Below are 23,714 nucleotides of genomic sequence, written 5' to 3' on the forward strand. Positions count from 1 at the left end.
TAAAATTTTATTTATTTGAGAGAGAGAGTGAGAGAGAGCAAGAGTGCGGGGGAGAAGCAGAGGGAGAGGGAGAAGCAGACTCCCTGCTGAGCAGGGAGCCCAATGGGGACTTGATCCCAGGACCTTGAGTTTATGACTTGAACCGAAGGCAGACGCGTAACCAACTGAGCCACCCAGGTGCCCTGATAAAAGCCATTTTTAAACAAACTCATAAATTGTGGAATATTTTTAAAAAGTTTTTATTTTTTTAGTTATCTCTACACCCAACATGAGGCTTGAACTCATAACCTCAAGATCAAGAGTCTCATATTCCTCAAACTGAGCATGTGAGGCGTACCAAATTGTGGAAGATTTTAATATGCTTCCCAGACTTTGAAAAATCTGGGTAAGGGTAAGTAAGTTAAAAGAATGAAAAAAAAAAAAAAACCACTTAAGTAACCATTTAGGCTATTTGTTTTTTCCCCCTCAAAAATAAGCAATTTAATACAAGACCTATTTGAACAATGCTTTTAGGAGACTTGTCCAGTATCTGTAATTATATAGGTATAATACCAAGAAAAGGTATTAGAATAAGCAACTGATAATACAGGAACAAAACGAGATAATTTTAAAATCTGATATTATGGAAAGTAGTGTGTTTCTTCCCAACAATTTTTCAAAATATTTAAATTAAGACAATACTACATTAGAGCATAAATTTATAGTTAAGAATAAAAATGGACTTTTAAAACTTTCCTGAAAACCAAACATGTGTGTTTCACTACTGTGTTTTATTCTATTTTTTTAAAAGGTTTTATTTATTTATTCATGAGAGACAGAGAGGCGCAGAGACACAGGCAGAGGGAGAAGCAGGCCCCATGCAGAGAGCCCGATGTAGGACTCCATCCTGGGTCTCCAGGATCAGGCCCTGGGCTGAAGGCGGTGCTAAACCACTGAGCCACCGGGGCTGCCCCTGTGTTTTATTTTTAAAAGTCTATCATATGAAAATAGGATAACGTCATGTTTTGTCAAGAAGCATCAGTTAATATTTGTGATTAGCAGGGATGAAATTAATAATGGAACTAATTTTTCTCCCTGTCACACAATGAACTCTGCAGAGTGGAAATGTGCTACATTATGATCTGATATCATTAAACTGCAGTTAAGCAACTGTGTGTTACGGTGCCAAAAAATCACAGTGATAAGGCTGGCATTTCTGTCAATTTAGTGAGCTAAACAATAATGAGATTTACCTTTCTTCACAGGATGGAAGGTCTTCTTCTCTGAGTTCATGGGAGGGCCTCCTGGGTCTCTGTTCTTGGTTTCTAACAGTAAGACTGCATGAAACAAGACATTTATGTATCAATTGAGATCATTATGTGTCAGGAAATATGTTAAAGGGAACTCCAGATTACCAAGAAATACCAAGTATTTCTCTCTTTTCTTGAAAAAAATTGGCCCTGATTTTCTTAAGAAAACCAAAAGTTGGGCATCTGCATGGCTCAGTCAGTTAAGCATCTGCCTTTAGCTCAGGTCAAGATCCAGGGTCCTGGGATTGAGCCCCACATCAGGTTCCCTGCTCAGCAGGGAGTCTGCTTCTCCCTCTCCCTCTGCCCCTCATTCATGCTCATGTACTCTTTCTCAAATAAATAAATAAAAAGTCTTAAACCAAAACCAAATGTATGATGCCAAAGTATTAGCAAAATAATTATAATATTGTGGTCTACACTAATTGAGGGAGAGTTTACATTTAGAATAATACTTATTTTCATAAAAACATGTTAGAAAAATATAAAAAGGTCAGGGGTCAGGTTATCAGGAATGTTTGAGGTTTTCATTTCATTTCTACACCTTGAAAAAAAGTGTACATTCTCTAGTCAAAATGTATTTGTGTTTCCAGTCAAAATAGAGGTCTTAGATATTTCTAGGCACATATGCAAAAATGTTATGAGAAAACCGGGAAAGCATACAATCAAAATTTATGTCTTTCAGGAGACTTTAAATTTCCTTATGTACATCTTACACATCTCTTTAGAAATTTATTCCAAGTGTTTCTGTTGTTATTGCAAATGTAGTTTTCATCTCATCTCTTAACTGGTTCCTGTTTGTACATATTAAGGCTATTACTTTTTTAATAGCTTTATTGAACCATCATTTACTTATTTATTTTCTTCTTAAAGATTTTATTTATTTGAGAGAGAAAGAGAGAGAGAGAGAGAGATGGGATGAGTGGGGGAGGGGCAGAAAGAGAGAAGAAGTGGAGTCCCCACTGAGTAGGGTGCCTGACACAGGGCTTGATCCCAGGACCCTGAGATCATGACCTGAGCTGAAGGCAGATGCTTAACCAACTGAGCCACCCCGGTGCCCCCAGAAAATCATTTATACATCATGAAGTTACCTGTTTAAAATGTACAATCTAGTGGTTTGTAGCATAATCACAAGGTTGTACAACCATCACTATGACCTAACTTCAGAACGTTTTCATCACTCCAAAAGGAAGACCCACGCACGGAGCAGCCCCTCCTCATTACCCCCTATATCCTGCGTCCTCCGGCCCCAGACACCTGCTGATCTACTTCCTGTCTCTACAGACGTGCCTCTTCTGAATGATACAGCACGTGGTCTTTGGTGGCTACCTTCTCTCACCTGGCAAATTGTTTTTAAGGTTCATTCATGTTGTAGTGGGTATCAGTACTTCATTCCTTTTTGCAGCTTAATAACATTCCACCGTATGGATATGTGCCAATTTGTTATCCATCCACTGGTTGATGAACATTTAGGTTATCTGCACTTTTTTGCTATTATAAATAATTCCACTGTGCATGGTCATGTACAGGTTTTTTCTGTGGATGCTTGTTTTTATGTCTCTTGGACAGACACTTAGGAATGGAAGTGCTTTCCTATGGTAACTCTGTTTTCAACATTTTGAGGAAGTCGCAAATTGTTTTCCAAAGCAGCTGTGCCATTTTACACTCCTACCAGCAATGCTGGAGAGACTATTTCTCCACCTCCTTGTCAACACTTCCTAGTATCTTTTTTATTCTTATTGACTCAGGGGGTATGGGGTGGTGGTACCTCATGATGGTTTTGATTTGCATTTTGCTAATGGCTAAGGAGATTATTTTTTCATGTATTATTACCTATTTGTAGGTCTTTTTTGGAGACATTTTCTACACTCTTGCCTACTTTTATCATCTTTTTATTTTCCAAATATGTTTTTCTTAAAAAGAAAAGATTTATCTATTTATTTTAGAAAAGGAGGCAGGGGCAGAGGGAGAGAGAGAGAGAATCTTAAGCAGAGTCCTCGCTGACTGCAGAGCTCAATGCAGGGCTTGATCTTATGACCCATGAGATCCTGACTTGAGCGGAAATCAAGAGTCGAATGCTCAACTGACTGAACCCCTCTTTTGCCTACTTTTAAATTGGTTCATCCTTTTATTTTTGAATTGTGAGAGTTCTTTACATTCTGAAGGCTATTCTTTTTTACACTAATTCTGTATCTTTCTTCGTACTGAATTCTTTGGTGTTTGCTTTGGTTTAGCCACAATTCTCTGGGGATTTCCAGGTATACTCTCATATCTTCTGCAGATAGGGAGAGTCTTACTACTTCTCCTCTGATTCTTAGGCCGCAGGTTGTTTCTTCTTGTCCACAAGCATCAACTGATACCTGATAAGATACAATGTTAAAGAGAAGGGGAGACCATAGACATCCTTGCTTTGTTCTTGCTTTTAGTTCCCCATTAATTTCAAAATGGATTTTTATTATTGGTTGAGTTTGCTTTATCTGACTATTGCTACTGCTCTTTTCTATTCCTTTTATTATATCTTTCCTTTGCACTCTTTCCACCATTTTATAAGAGTAATTCAGCCTAAAAAAAAAAAAAAGAGTAATTCAGCCTATTTTTAGCACATTTGCTTTATGGATTTTCAGTAATTGTGTGTGTGTGTGTGTGCATGTGTGTGTGCAGCTCTGTTTTTCGTTAATGCGGTCATTAGAAATGCAGGAACTCTTCTGACTTGTTGCTTTCATGATGCCAGTTTCAGTAAATAATGGTTTCTTAAAACAAAAACAAACAAGAGACATCTGGGTGGTGTTCGTGCTGCAGGAGCATTAATACTGCTTAACTTCTTAGACTTCTTTTGTAAGCAGAAAACATTAGTACACAATGGGTATGAAAAATCAAAGAGAAAAATAAAGGATGAATTTGACACAAGATTTCTAAGAGAACTGGAAGTTACATTGTGAATTAAATAATACAACCTTTATTTAGCTTTGACATTTTTTCCATGTCTCATTATTTAAAGTAGGAATATTTCTTAATGAGTTCTTAAAAAAAGTGAAAAATATATTTTGTGTCGTTTTTAACCTGATTTGTTATTGTTACAGTAGAAGAAAACTCCTAGAAGCTAAAATAGCTGTTCACCATGTTTAAGAGCTATTCAGTAAAAGAAGTCCCATGGCTAGATATATTTTAGTAAATTTTTAAAAAGATTTATCTTTTATTTATTTATTCATGAGCAACACACAGAGAGCAGCAGAGACACAGGCAGAGGAAGAAGCAGGCTCCATGCTGGGAGCCCGATGCGGGACTCGATCCCAGGACCATGGGATCATGACTGAGCCAAAGGCAGATGCTCAACCACTGAGCCACCCAGGTGCCCCTGTTTTAGTGAATTTTTGAGTTATAAAGAGGAAAAAATTCTTCAATCTTCTAACAAGGAAAAAAATAGTTTATTTTTAAGAAATCAAGTATCTGCATGACTTCGTTGATAAAATGAAATGCCAGAAGGCCATGAAGCAGAATTTTGAGAAAGATAATACAAGGGCTTAGAAAACATACTTCCTTTTAATTTTCTTAAAAATTGACTCTACTAGGGGGGCACCTGGGTGGCTCAGTTGGTTAAGCATCTGACTTTGGCTTGGGTCATAATCTTGGGGGTCCTGGGATCGAGCCTGGCGTCGGGCTCCAAGTCAGGCTCCCTGCTTGGTGGAGGATCTGCTTTTCCCTCTCTCTCTGCCTCTTCCCCTGACTCCTGCTGTTTTTCTTCTCTCTCTCTCAAGTAAATAAATAAAATCTTAAAAAAAATAAAATACACTCCAGTAGGTATTATCAACATGGAAAAATCTCAAAAGCTGTATGCTTTTGAGTGGAGATGGAAAGGGGAGAGATATAATCCCAAGCAGACTCCATGCTGAGCACAGAGCTTGATGTGGGGCTCGATCCCATGACCCTGAGATGTGACCTGAACCAAAATCAAGAGTCAGATGCTTAACTGACTGAGCTCTCCAGGCACCCCACAACTTATATTCTTTTTTCCTCCAGCACATATATTTAAATGCTGTATGGTACTGCACTGTGTAACTACACTGCAATCTATTTATCCATTCTCCTGTTCATGCACATTAGAGACATTTTCAATTTTTCTCAATCAGATTAATGCTTCAGTGAATCCTCTCATACATATCTTTTGCTTGTGTGCAAGAGGTTTTTTTAAGGTAGAGTATTATATTTAGGTGGCGTATATTTAACTCTCATGTATCTGATCCTTGTTTATAGGAGCACAAATAGATTCTGTTTCATTTCCTTTGCTTATTTTTCTTTTGGTTATTATTTTCTTATTCATCTCCTGAAGTTCTTTCTTTGTGTGTTCTAGGTTTATATTCTTTGTTTGCTAATGTCTTGTAATTATCTTCTCTCAGTATGCTCTATGTGTTCATTTTACTTCCGATTTTTTGCTAAACCCATATTAAAAAGTTTTATTCAGATAAAAATCGCACACTGTAAACTCACAATTTAAATGGTACAAGTCGGGCAGCCCGGGTGGCTCAGCGGTTTAGCGCTGCCTTCAGCCCAGGGCCTGATCCTGGAGACCCAGGATCCAGTCCCACATCAGGCTCCCTGCATGGAGCCTGCTTCTCCCTCTGCCTGTGTCTCTCCTCTCTCTCTCTCTCTCTCTCATGAATAAATAAATAAATAAAATCTTTAAAAAAAATAAAAATAAATGGTACAAGTCAATAGTTTTAGTACACTCATACAATTGTGCAACCATCACCACAGTTTTAGAACAGTTTATCACTGCAAAATGAAACTATACACATCAGCACCAACTCCCATTCCCCCAGGCTGAGGCGACTGCTATCAACTTTTTGTCTCTGTGAATTTATTCCAGATGTTTTGCGTTAATGGAATCATAGGGTATGTGGTCTTCTGTGTCTGGCTTCTTTCACTTAGCATGATCTTTTCAAGGTTCATCCATGTTTTAGCAGTTTCAAGACTTCATTCCTTTTATGGTCAAATCATATTCCACTGAATGGATACACCACATTTTGTTTATCCATTCATCAGTTGATGGACCTTTGGGTTGCTTCCACTTTTTGGCTAGTGACTGCTATACATATTCATGTACAAGTCTTTGTATAGAGTATGTTTCTTTTTCTCTTGTTAGACACATTTTTATATTTTAATATAGTCCTATTTGTGAATCTTTTTAAAAAGTAATTCTTCCCAATGCCAAAATCAGAAATATATTATCCTGTATTTTATTCTTGGCTACTCACATTTAGGCCTTTAAACATCTGGAATTGATCTTCAATTCAATGGGGTGGGGTGTAGGGGTGTAGGGAGAGACTGGGTTTTGTATGTGCTGCAATATAGGAATAGAAGTATTTTTTGGATTTGGATACCAGGTAGGGTGACCCACTTCCCGAGTTTGCCTGGGACTCATGGGTTCTCTGATAGTGCTAAAACCAAGACAGTCTTGGGCAAGTGGAATGAGCTAGTCACCCTAACTCCAAGTATCTTGGCATTCATAGAGTAGTTCATTCTCTCTTGTTAAAACCACTTTTGTCATATGTTGATAGTTTTCTATGTTTCTGTTATCTTCCATCGATGTGGAAAGTCTCTGTTATACTTCTGGCTATTCAAGAATGCCATTAATTTGGAAAGAAAATGTAATTTTTTCCTAAATCAGAAATTATTTGATTTGTCTATCATTACCATGATATTGTTTACAACTTTAGATTTACACTTATTAGCACAAATTAAATATGTTTTATAGCTGTATTCGATCCATTCCATTCTGTGTCCATGATTGTTACTTGTTTCCCATGACTACCCTGTGGGTTCACTTGTTCTTCCTGAAGTACATTCTTTCTTAGTGCTTTTAAGGGAAGGTCTGAAGACAGCTTTCTTGGTCTTTGTATGTATAAAAATGTCTTGTCTTAACCCACACTCTTGAATTTGAGTTTGACTAAGTTTTCCATTATTTTTCTCCAGTTCTTTGATGACATTGCTCTATTGTGTTCTTTTAATTGAAGTATAATTAATATACAGTGTTATATTAGTGTCAGTTGTACACTGTAACAGTTCAGCATTGTTTCTCATTACCCTGTTGTCTGTTACATACGCACACAGTATGTGCTGCAGGAGTGTTGGCTATGATGAGGATGGCTAAACATAGTTTTATAATTTATTCACCATAGTTGAATGCCAGTGGAAGGAGTCTGCTCTGGTAACAGCATGCCACCACCGGCTATGCTCACACCATCAGTCCCATACACTGTTCAGGTCACAGCCTCCTGTGTCCCTTTAAGGCAGTAGAGAAGGGAGGGGGTAAACAGGAGTTTCACCCACACCTGAATATCTCCGCATCTCTCTCACACAACCATCTCTCTCTCACTATCTCACTGAAACTGATTAGCAGAGTGAAAGACTCTGCTAGAGTGAAATCCCTTCACCATTGGTGGGTCTCCCCACTGTGTTGGGTGGGTCCTGGACCCCACATGTGCAGGGTATGGCAACTTGTGCCTCTCTTCCAGTTTTCTGTTGAATCCTTCAGATTCCTACTCGGGGCTGAAGCCCTGCCTTGAGTCAGACTGCTTAGCTCCTGCCAGTCCCACATCCCCCATATTCCTGCTTGTGTCTGGGATTTTGTTCTGAACAGGCCAAACACCCACCATCATGATCCCATCAGTCCTTGGTGTATTGTATTGCTGAGTCCCATCCATCAGATAGGAACTTCTTGGAAGTTAACACTAGCTCAAGTCAAGCAAGAGACCATGTTTTCCTGGACATTTAATTTCAGTCTCCACCTGTTTCACCCCAATTACAACAGTCCTGTCACTGTTCTTTTTTTTTTTTTTTTAAGATTTTATTTATTTATTCATGACACAGGGAGAGAGAGAGAGAGAGAGGCAGAGACATAGGCAGAGGGAGAAGCAGGCTCATGCAGGGAGCCTGACATGGGACTTGATCCTGGGTCTTCAGGATCAGGCCCTGGGCTGAAGGTGTTGCTAAACCGCTGAGCCACCCAGGCTGCCCCTGTCACTGTTCTTGAGAGCTGCACTATCACCTGGTCTTCTCTACTGGACAGTGATCTTGGTCCAACTTGTGGCCAAGCCTACATAAATATAGAATAATTTTTAAAAACCCTTCTCTAAGATTTTATTTTTATTTTTGAGAGAGAGAGGGAGAGAGAGAGAGAGAGAGAACATGCATGTGCAGGGGTGCAGGCAGAGGGAGAAGCAGACTCCCGGCTGAGGCCCTGTGGGACTTGATCCCAGGACCCTGAGATCATGACCTAACCCAAAGGTGGACACTTAATTGACTGAGCCACCCAGGTGCCCAAAATCCAATAATGTAATTGCCTAAAGTTAGGCACACATTTGGTGGGCACTAAGCACTTTTCATAGCCAAGATTTCAGAAATGCCACCTAACATTCCTATGATTTTTAGGTGTAAACTATACACATTTCTCCAGACCTTGACAGTCAAGGATATTTTCCAAATTGTGTATCTCTCTTATGAAGCAAAGATTGTGTATCTTCCTGTACCAGTAAGTTAGCCTATATTTTTATATTCTTCTCTCTGTTAAGCATGTATTTTGCCATTTTTCTTTATTAAAACATGAAATTAATAAAAGAAAAACAGAAGATAAAATCCAGGCTCCTCTACATCACCTTAACTTTTAAGAGCCACCTTAAATCCTTTACAAAACCTTTGTTACCAAGTAGACTGCCTTGAGTTCACTCCTTTCTAACCACCTAGTTGTCATTTCTGCCCAAATATTACCATTTGATCAGCAATGGCCTTAGACTCTCCTTTAGCTGTTTAACACACCACCCTGATTTCAGGGATTTGAATAGAAGTCCCCTGAGAGCTAGAATACAGAGCCTCTTCGTGAGTGTGAGTGTGTGTGTGTGTGTGTGTGTGTGTGTTGTTGCTGTTCTTCACAGGTCCCAAATCAGTGTGCCAGGCATATAGTAGTTGTTCAAAAGATACATATGGGGGAGCCTGGGTGGCACAGTCGGTTAAGTGTCTGACTCATGGTTTCAGCTCAGGTCATGATCTCAGTCCAGGTCGTTGAGTTTGAGCCCACATTGGACTCCATGCTCAGCGGGGTCTGCTTGAGATTCTCTCCCTCCACCTCTGCCCTCCCACCCATGCTCTCTACCTCAAGTAGATATTAAAAAATAAAATAAAATAAAAAACACTTAAAGAATTAATCCTAAGCTGGCCCTCCCCAGGGGTACCATTTCCCATTCAGAAGCGCACGGGAGAAGCCCCGATCTTACCAGGAACAGCTGCAGCAGCAGCACCAGCAGAAGCAGCAGGCGTTGGCCCCGCGCTCCCCTGCTCCGGGCTGGCCTGGCGTGGAGCCGGCGGTCTCCTGGGCTGCAGGCATCTGCCGTTTCCGCATCTCTGGCCGCTCAGATCCCATGGGCTGCAACAGTGCAAGCGAAAGGGGGGCCAGTTACCACCACACAAGGTAGGAGAGTCTGCTGTCTGGATCGCTGCGAAAACGCAAGGTGCCTCTCTCCAGGCCATTTCTGCGAATTCTGGCAACATTTGGCGCTCAGAGTCCATTAATGTAGCCAACATTTCGTGTCTGGCATCTGCCAAGCACTGTGAATAGAATGACGGAGTGTCCCTGCCCTAAGGCGCTTCAAGGTCAGGAGAGGAACCAGACGCTGCCATCACCTACTGAGGACATCTGGTGACGAGGAGCGCATTTCTCAGCCCTGGGTTCCCGCTGGGTGGAACTGCCAGGGAGCAGCGGCAGGTGGCAGCTGAGTTAGGGATGCCCCCAAGGCCGGAGCAGGCATCTGGGAGGAAGCCAGGCCGAGAAGGCAAGTGCACTAACAAGGCGGTAAGGGGAAATGTCCTAAGAGGAAGAATGGAACTCCTGGGGGGCAGCCAGGTTCTGAGACCCCACTGACAGGTTCAAGTCATTTTTAATATTTAATTTATTTATTCACGAGAGACACAGAGAGAGGCAGAGACACAGGCAGAGGGAGAAGCAGGCTCCCTGTGGGGAGCTCAATGCAGGGATCGATCCCAGGACCCCGGGATCACAACCTGAGCCAAAGGCAGCAGCTCAACCCAGGTGCCCCTGGTAGGTTCAAGTCTTAACTTGCTCTGAAACCTTGAAGATGTTTCCCTACTCTGTATGTGGACCTAAAGTTAGGTCCTGTGGCTCAGTTACTCCCAGGAAGCAAGGAAGGGCTGTGAACTGTGGCCTGCTCTGATCTGCCCTGCCATCTGCAGGGACAGTCACCCTCACTACCTCAGTGGAGAGCAAGTCATTGCAAACAAGGTCTCTGTCCATCAACCTCCTCTTTTTCTGAAGACCACAGAATGGCTGAAGCAGCACAAGAAGGAGGAATCATCCAGTGCACTTTTACACTTGATACTATTATTCAATTGCTGGTGAAGTAAAAGCAAAAATACCAAAGCTACATCAAAGAACCTTAAATAGGACTTTGGGATTAAATTCTGGATGTGTTATTCCATTCCAACACTAGGTTTCTCTCTTCCAACTATTACTGATTCTTAGGTTCTATTGGACTTTAATTACTACAGTTTTAGTATGGGTTTTTATATTGGGTAGGTAAAATTCTCTTCACAAATTAAAAAAATTGTTTTTGGCTGTTTGTGTTTTTTTTTTTTTCCATCTAGTTGAATTTTGGAATCAGCTTTTCAAAGTCCAGAAATTCCATGTTGGGATTTTGAGTAGGACTACATTGAATTTATAGATGTATTTATGAGAAATGACATCTGTTTTAGTACCTGCCAAATCAGGATGACTCCTCTGGAGTAGCCCTTTTATTTAATTATGCCAAGATGTATTCCAGGACTGCAAGAGAGACGCGGCCAAGCATTCACTGTGCTATCCCACAACGGGAACAACACTCAGAACTCCTGTCCAGTGTCCAGCCCAAGCAGTCCAGGATGCTGGCACTGGGGTGGCTCACTTGTCCAAAGGGTGGAGACAGAGACTTTTGTTCAACTCACAGCCATGCTTTATGGCACCACTGGGAGACAAGCCCCTTTTAATGCCCCTGAGGTAGAAACCTGGGCTTCTTCCTAGGCATCTGTGGCCTTGCAGTAGAGCTGCAGACTAACAATTGTTTCACTTCATTCAGGACACTGAGGGGCAAGGACAAGCAGGCACAATCTCCAAACAAAGATGGCTGGAGCAGGAGATGCCTCCAGGTGATTGTTATTTCCTAAGAGATACTGATGCAACTTGCCTCATTAAAAAGAAAAATCCCAATAACTTCTCAGAAGAAGGAAGGATTGTGACGTGGGAATGTCAATGAGTTTCAAGGGACTACTTTTCTAACATCTTTGCAACACTGGGCCTTCCCAATCAGTACATGGAATATATGTTCATTCAGAGCCTCCCCTGTGTATTTGAAAGGCTTTACTCAAACAGGTCTTGCATATTTTTGATAGGTTTATTTCTGAGTATTTTATAGGTCTTTTTTTGCTGCTTTTGTAAATACTTCTCTGCTTCAAGTTTCTAAATAGTTATTTTGGTGTATAGGAAGGCTACTATATCTGGCCTCCCTGCTGAATTCTCTTATTAATTCTAGTAGTGTTTCTACTGATCCTCTGGGGTTTTCTAGGTGGATGATCATACTGTCTATAAATAGTCACACTTGTTGGTTTACCTTCTGTACCTTTCCAAGTACAGTATCTTTCCTCTCCTTGGTCTTATTTCATTGGTGAGGAAGTTCTGTAAATATTGAAAAGTAGCAGTACTTTTTGGTACCTTGGGCTTCTTCATGCCTTTTGAGAAGACTCATAGCAATTTGCCCATATGTGTGATGTGTGCTGGAGGTTTCTGGGAGAAGGTAATTTTATGAAGTTAAACACATTTTCTTCTATTGTTTACATAGTACAAAACAAGTTGTGTCATTTATTTATTATTTATTTATTTATTTATTTATTTATTTATTTTATTTTACAGAGAGATGGAGAGTGTGAGTAGGGGAGGGGCAGAGGGAGAGGGAGAGTGAATCTCAAGCACTCAGCATGGAATCTGATACCAGACTCAATCTCAGGACCATGAGATCATGATCTGAGCTGAAACCAAGAGTCAGCTGCCCAACTGACTGAGCCACCCAGGCCTCCCACCCCTGTTTATTAGTTAACTTATTTTATTTGCTTGTACACACCTCATTCTTTGTATACCCCAGGAAGACTTAATGGTTTAGTGAGCAAACTCTGAGAGAACATCACACAGTTGTTCATGACTAAATATATTCTCCGAAACCAAAGACAAATGTCATCAAAGTCTGTTCTTACACATTTTTGAGAACAGCTTTATTGAGGTGTAACAAGCATAGAGTCTGCACATGCTATTTAAAGGGTATAATTTGATAAGTTTTGGCATGTTAATATACCTGTGAGACTACCACCACAACAATCAAGACCACATCATCCACTGCAAGTTTCCTCACACCCCTTGGGAATCCCTCTTGCCCTTCTCTCCTGCTCCTGCCTGCTCTAGCAATCACCAATCTGCTTTTTCCCACCATATGTTAATTTGAATTTTTAAAGAATTTTATACAAATGGAATCTTTTTGTCTGGCTTCCTTTACCCAGCATGATTATTTTATGATGGTTATGTATATCAATCATTCATTCCTTTTTAAAAAATTTCTGAGCAGTAGTTCATAGTCTAGATGTACACAATTTGTTTATACATACACCTATTGCTGGACTTACACCTTATTGATGGTTCCTGAAAGGATTATATATATAAAAGATATTGTCTTCTTTTGAACACAGCAGTCTTTTATCAATCAATAGGAGAGGTGCATGTTGCTGAGATTGCATTAAAATTTACAGTACTCTATACAGTTGTAATGTTTCTAGTTTGTTCTTCCACATTGAATAATGCTTGATGATTATGGTCTTTTGGTATTTCTTGGACAAATCATGGTTGTTAACCACTTTCCTCACTTATAATTCCTTTCTTTTCTCAGTGTTCCATGTTCAGTTTATCTTTATAGAGTTTCAACTTGGCCTCATAACATAATCCATTTAATTTTTCTTCTGTTTAATATTAGAATTTCTTAAAAAAAAAAAAAAAGAATTTCTTGTATGATTTCTTGGAAATCTTACACTCAGTTCAGTAATTCTGACATTCTGAATCATTTAAAACTTCAGATAAACAAAAAAACATATGCTATTCCTATAAAATCTATGAGCAACCTATCCCCCTCTCAGTTCCAAAATTTCTAAATGGATAGATGATTTTCACTCAAGTATGAGGTGCTGGAGTGTTCAGTGGAGGCAGTAGTTAGTCTTGAGGATTTATGCCCTGCTGAGCCATGGTGGAATAGGAGAGTGTGAGAAAAGGCAAAACGTGTTAATAAAAATCTGAATATTAAATATTAACAAAATGTTGATAATTGTGTCATTAACACAGGGACTTTGTTATACCTTCCTCTCTATACTTTTTAAGATAGTAAGCTCATAAACTGAGGGGAGGGGAGAAAGAGGGAGAAAATCTTTTTTTTTTTTTAATTTTTTATTGGTGTTCAATTTACTAACATACAGAATAACCCCCAGTGCCCGTCACCCATTCACTCCCACCCCCCCCGCCCTCCTCCCCTTCTACCACCCCTTGTTCGTTTCCCAGAGTTAGCAGTCTTTACGTTCTGTCTCCCTTTCTGATATTTCCCACACATTTCTTCTCCCTTCCCTTATATTCCCTTTCACTATTATTTATATTCCCCAAATGAATGAGAACATTAATGTTTGTCCTTCTCCGACTGACTTACTTCACTCAGCATAATACCCTCCAGTTCCATCCACGTTGAAGCAAATGGTGGGTATTTGTCATTTCTAATAGCTGAGTAATATTCCATTGTATACATAAACCACATCTTCTTTATCCATTCATCTTTCGATGGACACCGAGGCTCCTTCCAGTTTGGCTATTGTGGCCATTGCTGCTATAAACATCGGGGTGCAGGTGTCCTGGCGTTTCACTGCATCTGTATCTTTGGGGTAAATCCCCAATAGTGCAATTGCTGGGTCGTAGGGCAGGTCTATTTTTAACTCTTTGAGGAACCTCCACACAGTTTTCCAGAGTGGCTGCACCAGTTCACATTCCCACCAACAGTGTAAGAGGGTTCCCTTTTCTCCACATCCTCTCCAACATTTGTGGTTTCCTGCCTTGTTAATTTGCCCCATTCTCACCGGTGTGAGGTGGTATCTCATTGTGGTTTTGATTTGTATTTCCCTGATGGCCAGTGATGCAGAGCATTTTCTCATGTGCATGTTGGCCATGTCTATGTCTTCCTCTGTGAGATTTCTCTTCATGTCTTTTGCCCATTTCGTGATTGGATTGTTTGTTTCTTTGGTGTTGAGTTTAATAAGTTCTTTATAGACCTTGGAAACTAGCCCTTTATCTGATATGTCATTTGCAAATATCTTCTCCCATTCTGTAGGTTGTCTTTGAGTTTTGTTGACTGTATCCTTTGCTGTGCAAAAGCTTCTTATCTTGATGAAGTCCCAATAGTTCAGTTTTGCTTTTGTTTCTTTTGCCTTCGTGGATGTATCTTGCAAGAAGTTACTGTGGCCAAGTTCAAAAAGGGTGTTGCCTGTGTTCTCCTCTAGGATTTTGATGGAATCTTGTCTCACATTTAGATCTTTCATCCATTTTGAGTTTATCTTTGTGTATGGTGAAAGAGAGTGGTCTAGTTTCACTCTTCTGCATGTGGATGTCCAATTTTCCCAGCACCATTTATTGAAGAGACTGTCTTTCTTCCAATGGATAGTCTTTCCTCCTTTATCGAATATTAGTTGACCATAAAGTTCAGGGTCCACTTCTGGGTTCTCTATTCTGTTCCACTGATCTATGTGTCTGTTTTTGTGCCAGTACCACACTGTCTTGATGACCACAGCTTTGTAGTACAACCTGAAATCTGGCATTGTGATGCCCCCAGATATGGTTTCCTTTTTTAAAATTCCCCTGGCTATTCGGGGTCTTTTCTGATTCCACACAAATCTTAAAATAATTTGTTCTAACTCTCTGAAGAAAGTCCATGGTATTTTGATAGGGATTGCATTAAATGTGTATATTGCCCTGGGTAACATTGACATTTTCACTATATTAATTCTGCCAATCCATGAGCATGGAATATTTTTAAGAGGGAGAAAATCTTAAGCAGGGTCCAGGCCCAGCATGGGGCTCCATCTTACTACCCTCAGATCATGACCTGAGCTGAAATCAAGAATTGGACGTTTAACCGACTGAGCCACCCAGGCAGGCACCCCCTTCCTCTCTACATTTAAATATACTTGTTTGAAATTTTTCTTTAAAACATTTATATACAATGAAATATTACTCAGCCACCAGAAAGGATGAATACCCACCATTTGCTTCAACGTGGATGGAACTGGAGGGTATTTTGCTGAGTGAAGTAAGTCAACCAGAGAAGGAAAATCATATTATGGTTTCACTCATATGGGGAATATAAGAAATGGTGAAAGGGATTATAAGGGAAAGGAGGGGAAATGAATGGGAAAAATTAGAGAGGGAGACAAACCATGAGAGACTCCTAACTCTGGGAAATGAATAAAGGATTGCAGAACGGGAGGTGAGTGGGGGGATGGGGTGACTGGGTGACGGGCACTGAGGGGGGCACTTGATGGGATGAGCACTGGGTGTTACACTATATGTAGGTAAATTGAACTTCAATAAAAACAAAACAAAACTTTTTAAAATATTGAACTCTATCAATTAAAATATCTATTGAGAATATGTATCTATTAAGAATATGAATTTCCTCCTTTGAATAGTTAATGAAACAAATTAGATTAATGAATTTTTAAATTTTGAATCACCTTTATCTTATTTGATAAACTCTTCTCGGGTCTAAAAGATGGTTATTCTTTTTTTAAAAAAAAGATTTTAAATTTATTTATTCATGAGAGATGCAGAGAGGGAAGCAGAGACATAGGCAGAGGGAGAAGCAGGCTCCCTGCAGGGGGCCTGATGCGGACTCAATCCCAGGACCCCGGGGACCACAACCTGAGCCAAAGACAGATGCTCAACCACTGAGCCACCAAGGTGCCCCTCTTTTTTTAAAAAAAAAAATTTTTGTTTATTTATTTATGAGACAGAGAGAGCACTAGAAGGGGAGCAGGGCACAGAGGGAGGAGAAAGCTCCCCACCAAAGCAGAGTGCGATCCCAGGACCCTACGATCATGACCTGAGCTGAAGGTAGATGCTCAAGCGACTGAGCCACCTATAAGATAGTTATTCTTTTATTATACTGCTGAAATTGATTTGGTAATATTTATAAAGAATTTTTAAAAATCAATCTTTTTTTAAGATTAAAGATTTAATTAACTAATTTATTTGAGAGAAAGACAGAGAGTGGGAAGGGCAGAGGGAGAAGGACAGAGAGAATCTGAAGCAGCTCCATGAAGTTGATATGGAGCTTGATCTCATGACCTGGAGATCATGAGCCGAAACCAAGGGTCTGGCACCCAACTGACTGAGCCACCCAGGCACCCCTATGTATCTTTATTAGGAAATTATTTTTGTCCTGAGGACTTGCAGAGATTGCCTGCAAAATTACTGAAATCTCTCGAGTGGCTTGTTAACTATGTCTTCAATTTCTTCCTTGATTTGTTTTCATTTTCCTCCTTTCTTTGAGTCAATATGGTATTTTTCATCTCCTGTTTAAAAAACTCATCCATTTCACCTAGTTTGCAAATTTACTGAAACTCATTATTAATAGTCATCTTATCACTGTCAGATGATTTGCTTTAAATTACTGTCTGCTTGTTTAAAAGACAAATGTGTAATTGCTTATGGGAGAGTTGCATATTTGGTGTCACTAAATATTTGTAGAGAATTTTTCATTGTGATAGCTGATTAATACGAGGCCTAAAAACATATATTAAATGAATACTATCTATTTATAAGATTTTTTAAATATGCCATTGGTATGTATTAATTGGCTCGGTCCTTTTAGATACCAGCATATGATCTGATTAGCCAAACTAGCTTCATGTATCTTTTTTCCTTTGCCTCACCATATTTGTGGGAGAACGCTGTACACATTTTATTTCCATTTGTCCTTTCTTTTTTTAATCATATTGTATTTCAATTCAAATAATTAACATTTAGTGTATCATTAGTTTCAGATGTAGAGTTCAGTCATTCATCAATTACATAGAACACCCAGGGTTCATTACATCACGTTGTCTCCTTAATGCCCATCACCCAATTACCCCATCCTCCCAGCCTCCATTTGTTCTTTCTAAATAACATGGACTCAGAGCTTCCTTATCATTGCTTTTGTCTTCTTCTTCTGGCGAGTGTCTGGCATAGACTGTTGGGCATCACTTCAGTGTCTGTGGGGATGACTCAAGCATGTCACAGGCATAATGCCTCAGTAACTAGCTTCCCTTTGCTGGAAAGGTTGTGTGAATGCAAAACCAATGTCAGATGCTTTATTTTTTTTTTAATTTATTTATGATAGTCACAGAGAGAGAGAGAGAGGCAGAGACACAGGCAGAGGGAGAAGCAGGCTCCATGCACTGGGAGCCCGATGTGGGATTCGATCCCGGGTCTCCAGGATCGCGCCCTAGGCCGAAGGCAGGCGCCAAACCGCTGCGCCACCTAGGGATCCCTGTCAGATGCTTTATTCTATAATTTATGGCATTTAAAAATCAGCTTGAGGAAATGGGAATAATAGAGGTTGGCAATTTATTAAATATTCAGATCTTAACCAAAAGATAATTCTACTCAAATATGGCTTTTCCAAATACCTAGGATCCTGGCATTTAAGAGAATTTTTTCAAAGTTCAAGCAAAATCCAAAGCAAACTCTTAATCTTGATCACAGTCTTTTGGAATCTTGATCACTAATTTGGAATCAAATTAACGTAAGTATAATTAGCTCAGAAAAGTTATTATTTTTTTTTGTTAAACTTGGTGCTTAGATTCCATTAATAGCTCTTTATTTTCATTATAGTTTCTAAACTCTGAAAACAGAGTTTTAAATATTCAGATCTTAACCAAAAGATAATTCTACTCAAATATGGCTTTTCCAAATACCTAGGATCCTGGCATTTAAGAGAATTTTTTCAAAGTTCAAGCAAAATCCAAAGCAAACTCTTAATCTTGATCACAGTCTTTTGGAATCTTGATCACTAATTTGGAATCAAATTAACGTAACTATAATTAGCTCAGAAAAGTTATTTTTTTTTTTTTGTTAAACTTGGTGCTTAGATTCCATTAATAGCTGTTTATTTTCATTATAGTTTCTAAACTCTGAAAACAGCCATTTTTGAATTACGTATTGGGAATATGATGACACACCAAGTAATGTATGAAAAAAAATCTTATCTCTTAAGACCTAAGGCCGAGCTCCTGTTAGAATCATAGACAAGGGTATAGACTCATAGACAAGATCCCAGTAAAGAAGAACCAAGAGGGATCCCTGGGTGGCGCAGCAGTTTGGCGCCTGCCTTTGGCCCAGGGCGCGATCCTGGAGACCCGGAATCAAATCCCACGTCGGGCTCCAGGTGCATGGAGCCTACTTCTGCCTCTGCCTGAGTCTCTGCCCCTCTCTCTCTCTCTCTCTCTCTCTCTCTCTGTGACTATCACAAATAAATAAAAATTAAAAAAAAAAAAAAGAACCAAGAACCTTAGAGGGCATAAAATCAAAATCATCCCTAGCAATTCTTAGGAAATGATCCTGCCATCAGGGGACATTCAGGGGCCTGAAAGTTAAATATTTCCTTGAAGGAAACCAAAATCCGAAATCCCAAATGGAACAGCTTCTGAGTTCCATTTTCTTTGACAAATCTTGGCTCTTGACTCCCTTTGGGCAGCACTCCATTATGGATCATGAGTGTATGAAAATTAATTATGGGAAACCTTACTAACATGGAGTGGGGAGACCAGAGGGGGGAGCTCTCACCCCTTACCAGTTGATGTCAATTACAGGAAGTACTGCCAATTAGAGACTCCAACAGAAGATCTTCAAACAGAAAAGAAAAATCAATTACAGGCCACAACAGGAAAAGATACACATTGCATCTCCAGAAGAAATCAACTACCCAGCAACTGGGCCAATGAGAAACCCTCATCACCCTGGACTCTTGCTTTTCTCAAGTGGACTTTTCTACAAAACAACCCCTCCCCCAACTTCCAACTTCTCCATAAAACTACTCTCTTTTGTTAGACTAGCCTCTGGGTTTTTGCTGGCTTGCCTGTCCTAAATTGCAATCTCTGCTATTCTCAAATAAATGTGTTTTTGCTGGTAAAATAACTTTTATTTTTATCACTGTAAATTTCATCAGTTTGTTTTCATTTCCATTATTCTGTATTTATCTTTCTTGAAAACTACTTTGTTAGTTTTCTCACCTCTGGCACTAACTTTTTAGTTTATTTTCCATCATTGCTGTTTTCTAATTAATGTAGTTTGGTCTACACATGTTTATCCAATTACTGCTTTGATTGTAACTATAAGTTTTGATGTGTGGCACTACTGGTTAACAAGGAGCTCAGACCTAATTTAAGCTCAGATTTCTTTTTATCCAAGGTTTTTCAGAAGTTTCTTTTTAATTTCTTGAGTGGCCTTGTCATGAGCTTATATATATATATATATATATATATATATATATATATATATATATATATTCAATTTATTAAAAAAATTTTTTATTGGAGTTCAATTTGCCAACATATACACCCAGTGCTCATCCCGCTAATTGCCCCCCCCTCAGTGCCCATCACCCAGTCACCCCAAACCCCTGCCCACCTCCCCTTCCACTACCCCTTGTTCATTTCCAAGAGTTAGGTGGCTTATATATATATTTGCATTGATTAGAAAACGTGGCCTCTAGGACTTCACCACTTTTGAATATAGTGTGATTTTGGGTAACTTTATTCAAGGTTTAAAAAGATGTAGCTTTACTTACCTTTAGTTTTACATTTTCCAGAATGCCATATAAATGAAATAATATAGTACAAAGCCACCTCTAGAATTTTCCATTCATTTTCTGGGATCATAATGTCATTGGCTGGAAGAACCCAATAGCCTGGTCACTTGACTCACAGCAGAATCATTACCTCCCAAACCAATGGTATCTGACTCTTTAAATATTTAGGAAAGATTTTTTTCTTTTTTAAAGATACATTTAAATTTTTTTTTTTTTGTCAGAGAGAGAGAGAGCACAAGCAGGGGGAGCAGCAGACAGAGGGAGAGAAGCAGGTTCCCTGCTGAGCAGGGATCCCCATGCAGGACTTGATTCCAGGACTCTGAGATCATGACCTGAGCTGAAGGCAGACTCTTAACCAACTGAGCCACTCAGTGCCCCCAAATATTTTGGAAAGATTCTTTACATTGTAATATAGATAGGAAGGTTGTCAACACATTGAAAACATCAAATGTTTCACAAGAAAGGTGATTTATGAGCACAAGGAACTGTTCTGCAGCCCCCTTATCTGAGATAAAGAAGAGTGGGAATGTTTTAAAACATTAAAATATTTTTAAATATTTTTTAAAATGTTTTATTTATTTGAGAGCGGGAGAGGGAGAGAGTGCCGCATGAGCTGGGGGGAAGGGGCAGACGCTTAGCCCAGTGACCACCCAGGCACCCCTCCCCCGATATTTTTTTGAGCCTGTTCAAATGATTGAGTTTGTGCCAGGAACAAAGGTCTCTTCCTCATGAGCCACTTCTGTTCCTGGATCTCGCACTGCTTGCTGAGCTCCCACTGCCAGAGGCACCCATCCGCCTCAAAGGAAGAGAGGTGGGATGCCTGGGTGGCTCCGTTGTTGAGCATCTGCCTTCCACTCTGGGTGTGATCCTGGAGACCCGGGATCGAGTCCCACGTTGGGCTCCCTACATGGAGCCTACTTTTTCCCTCTGCCTGTGTCTCTGCCTGCCTCTCTCTCTCTCTCTCTCTCTGTGTGTCTCTCATGAATTAAAAAAAAAAAAAAAAGAGGAACGGAGTTTATGCTCCAGGAATATTTTCTGTGCTGCCGCCTCAAGAGACACACTCATTTCCCTGTTCTGCAATAATATTTCTCAGTACTTAGCAGAATTTGCTCTTAATTTTATCCTGATTTTGGTCTTCCTGCTTTTTAAGTTTCTATAGGCTGGAAAAAACATTTCCTAACATTATTTTGTCCTGGATGCAGCCTGGTTTTTCACAGATACCACCTTTTGACCCTGCCACAGGGCAAGCACATCCACAGTGTGCTCCACAGCCATGTGGCAGAGGGCTGAGTGTAAGCCTTCTGCAGGTTCTGCACGTACTGGTTCTGAAAGTTGGGTGCTCACATGCAGGGGGCAGGGGAAAGATCCAGGTCCCACTCAGATGGGACCTAACTTCTGAACAACTGTTAGAATCGAGTGAACAGGCTGGGGAAAGGGGAATGTTCAAAGTCCTTACATAGGTTGGAGGGAGGTGCACATCCGGTATGATGAGCACCGGGCTTCCAAGACCCGAAGGGGGTTGATTCTGAGGGTGTTTGGCTTTGAGGCTGGTTAAGCCACAGGAAGGCTCTCTCATTCAAGAATCTACACCAGGGAGTTTGAAAAACAGACCAACTGAAATCAACAGGGACCGTTCCTCTCCTGAACACTTCCTGGGTTTAGCTACTTGGTCTGAAAACAACCACAGGTGAACACAGCTTTCTCTGAGTCACAGAGTCCAAGTGTTAACACCAGATTGCCTGATGCTAAATAAGTCACCATCAAACGCACCACCTGCCTAAAGGCTTTCACCTGTTATTATTAGCTGCTGGGAAATAAGGTGAACCCAGGTCCACAGTGATGTTTCTATTCTGTTTAGCTGGTTCCCGCAATAAAAGTTTCAAGTTTGAGGGAATGTCGGCACATTACCCTGTGGTACAGTCATCACCAGAAAGAAGTCCAACCCACTCCACCTCATGAAATATTAATAATGAAGATCTAGAAGTTACTTGCACTGACTTCAAATGGACCAAAACTCCAATCAGAGCTGTATCTTCCACTTTATAAGGCATGGAGAGCTAACAATTTTTAGTAGCTCGTAGGCTGGTGGGAGATCTTAATTCTTCCTCTGTGCAAAACTATGAGTTTTCAAAAATTTCTTCCTTTGGTTTTATAGTCTGAATAATTTGGGGCTATTTTAAGAAAAAGCTAGTTCATTGTTCTAGAAGGGGGAGTCAACTGAAAGCTTACTGATAACAATAGACATTTTAGAATTATAATTACTTCCAGATGGATGCTTACACAAGTCCTCACCTCTTAAAAAAATACATGAAGTGTGTTATCATCTGCTTTGCAGTGACTCTGAATGGAAATCTTTACTCCTCTGTCTACGTACCTGCCGCCAAGCTTAAGACTATAATTGTAATGTCTTTCTCTTCTTTTCTGTTACTAAATGGACATATTTTATAACCCGACGTTTACGATTGTTTTTGGGAAATATCAGAAATAATAAGAGTATGATCTAAAGGAAGTTAATCAGTTATACATGTTTTAACTTGTTCTTTCTTAATACCAAACAACAATTAACATTTTGCAAGTACTGACTGAAATCTTCATCCTGGACTTTCCTTATCCCAGGAGATCATGGGAATTTCTAAAGGAGATTGTAGATGGGCACATTCCCAATGATAACTTAGCTCAGGGACACCTCGGAAACACGTATGAAAATCTTGGTCTATGGGGCTGCTTTAAAGAATTTTCGAATCATTAAGGAATGTGTCAGTCATTAACAGTTTGCATGAGAATTTCTGCCAGTGTCTTAGTGTTTCTCAGCAAGGAAAAGTCCCTCTAACAAGAATGTATGAGCTAATTGTGGCAAATTATAGAAAAAAAAAACCATGACAACATAGTTGCAACATGGAAAAATTAATATACAAATTCAAACTTATTTTCATGGATAAACCTACCCATTTTCTTCCTGTCCTGATCTTGGTAGGCAGCATTGCTGTCTATCCAGTTAAGAAAGCTTGAAGCCACCCTTCACTTCTCCCACTTCTAATTTGTGGCAAAGCCAAATAGAGTCTCTTCCCAAGATGTCTTTCACATCCATCCCCCTTTCTATCTCCATGTGTCTCAGCCCTAGTTATCCTCTCCAGCTTTGGATTATGAAGGCAGTCTCCACATTACTCTGCCTCCATCTGGCCTTGGATCACTAGAAAAAGGGTAAAATTCTGGAAGGAGCTATAAGAGAGTTTCCACTGCCTTTTTTCCCTCTGTGGTCTTTCTTTTTCACTCCTTCTGAGGCAATGTTTTAGGTGGTACTTGGTAGGGAAGGAGTTGACTTTGGGATGATCCTGCTTTTGCTTGGGAGATGCTTCTTCATTTTGGATGAAGATAAGGCTGGCGAACTGAAGAAGCACAAGTTATCTGGGGCACCTGGCTGGCTCAGCTGGAAGAGCATGCAATTCTTGATCTCAGGTTCATAGTTCAA

The 23,714-nt window shown here is 39.9% G+C and overlaps 1 protein-coding gene across 3 annotated transcripts in view; it reads right to left on the reverse strand.

Moving 5' to 3' along the window:
* RGS20 (regulator of G protein signaling 20) overlaps nucleotides 1-23,714 on the reverse strand; it is an 83,781-nt gene that overhangs the window by 11,461 nt on the left and 48,606 nt on the right. For 2 of the 3 annotated variants that reach the window (XM_072804618.1, XM_072804621.1), the window contains 2 exons: nucleotides 9,554-9,702; nucleotides 1,233-1,316 (listed from right to left, as the gene is read on the reverse strand). In XM_072804618.1, coding sequence (XP_072660719.1) covers nucleotides 1,233-1,316; nucleotides 9,554-9,702 — 233 coding nt within the window. The remainder of the gene's footprint in view (nucleotides 1-1,232; nucleotides 1,317-9,553; nucleotides 9,703-23,714) is intronic. The other variant, XM_072804619.1, reaches the window with a different exon arrangement.

This window comes from Canis lupus, chromosome 28 (genome assembly GCF_048164855.1).
Source record: "Canis lupus baileyi chromosome 28, mCanLup2.hap1, whole genome shotgun sequence".
Classification (NCBI taxonomy): domain Eukaryota; kingdom Metazoa; phylum Chordata; class Mammalia; order Carnivora; family Canidae; genus Canis; species Canis lupus.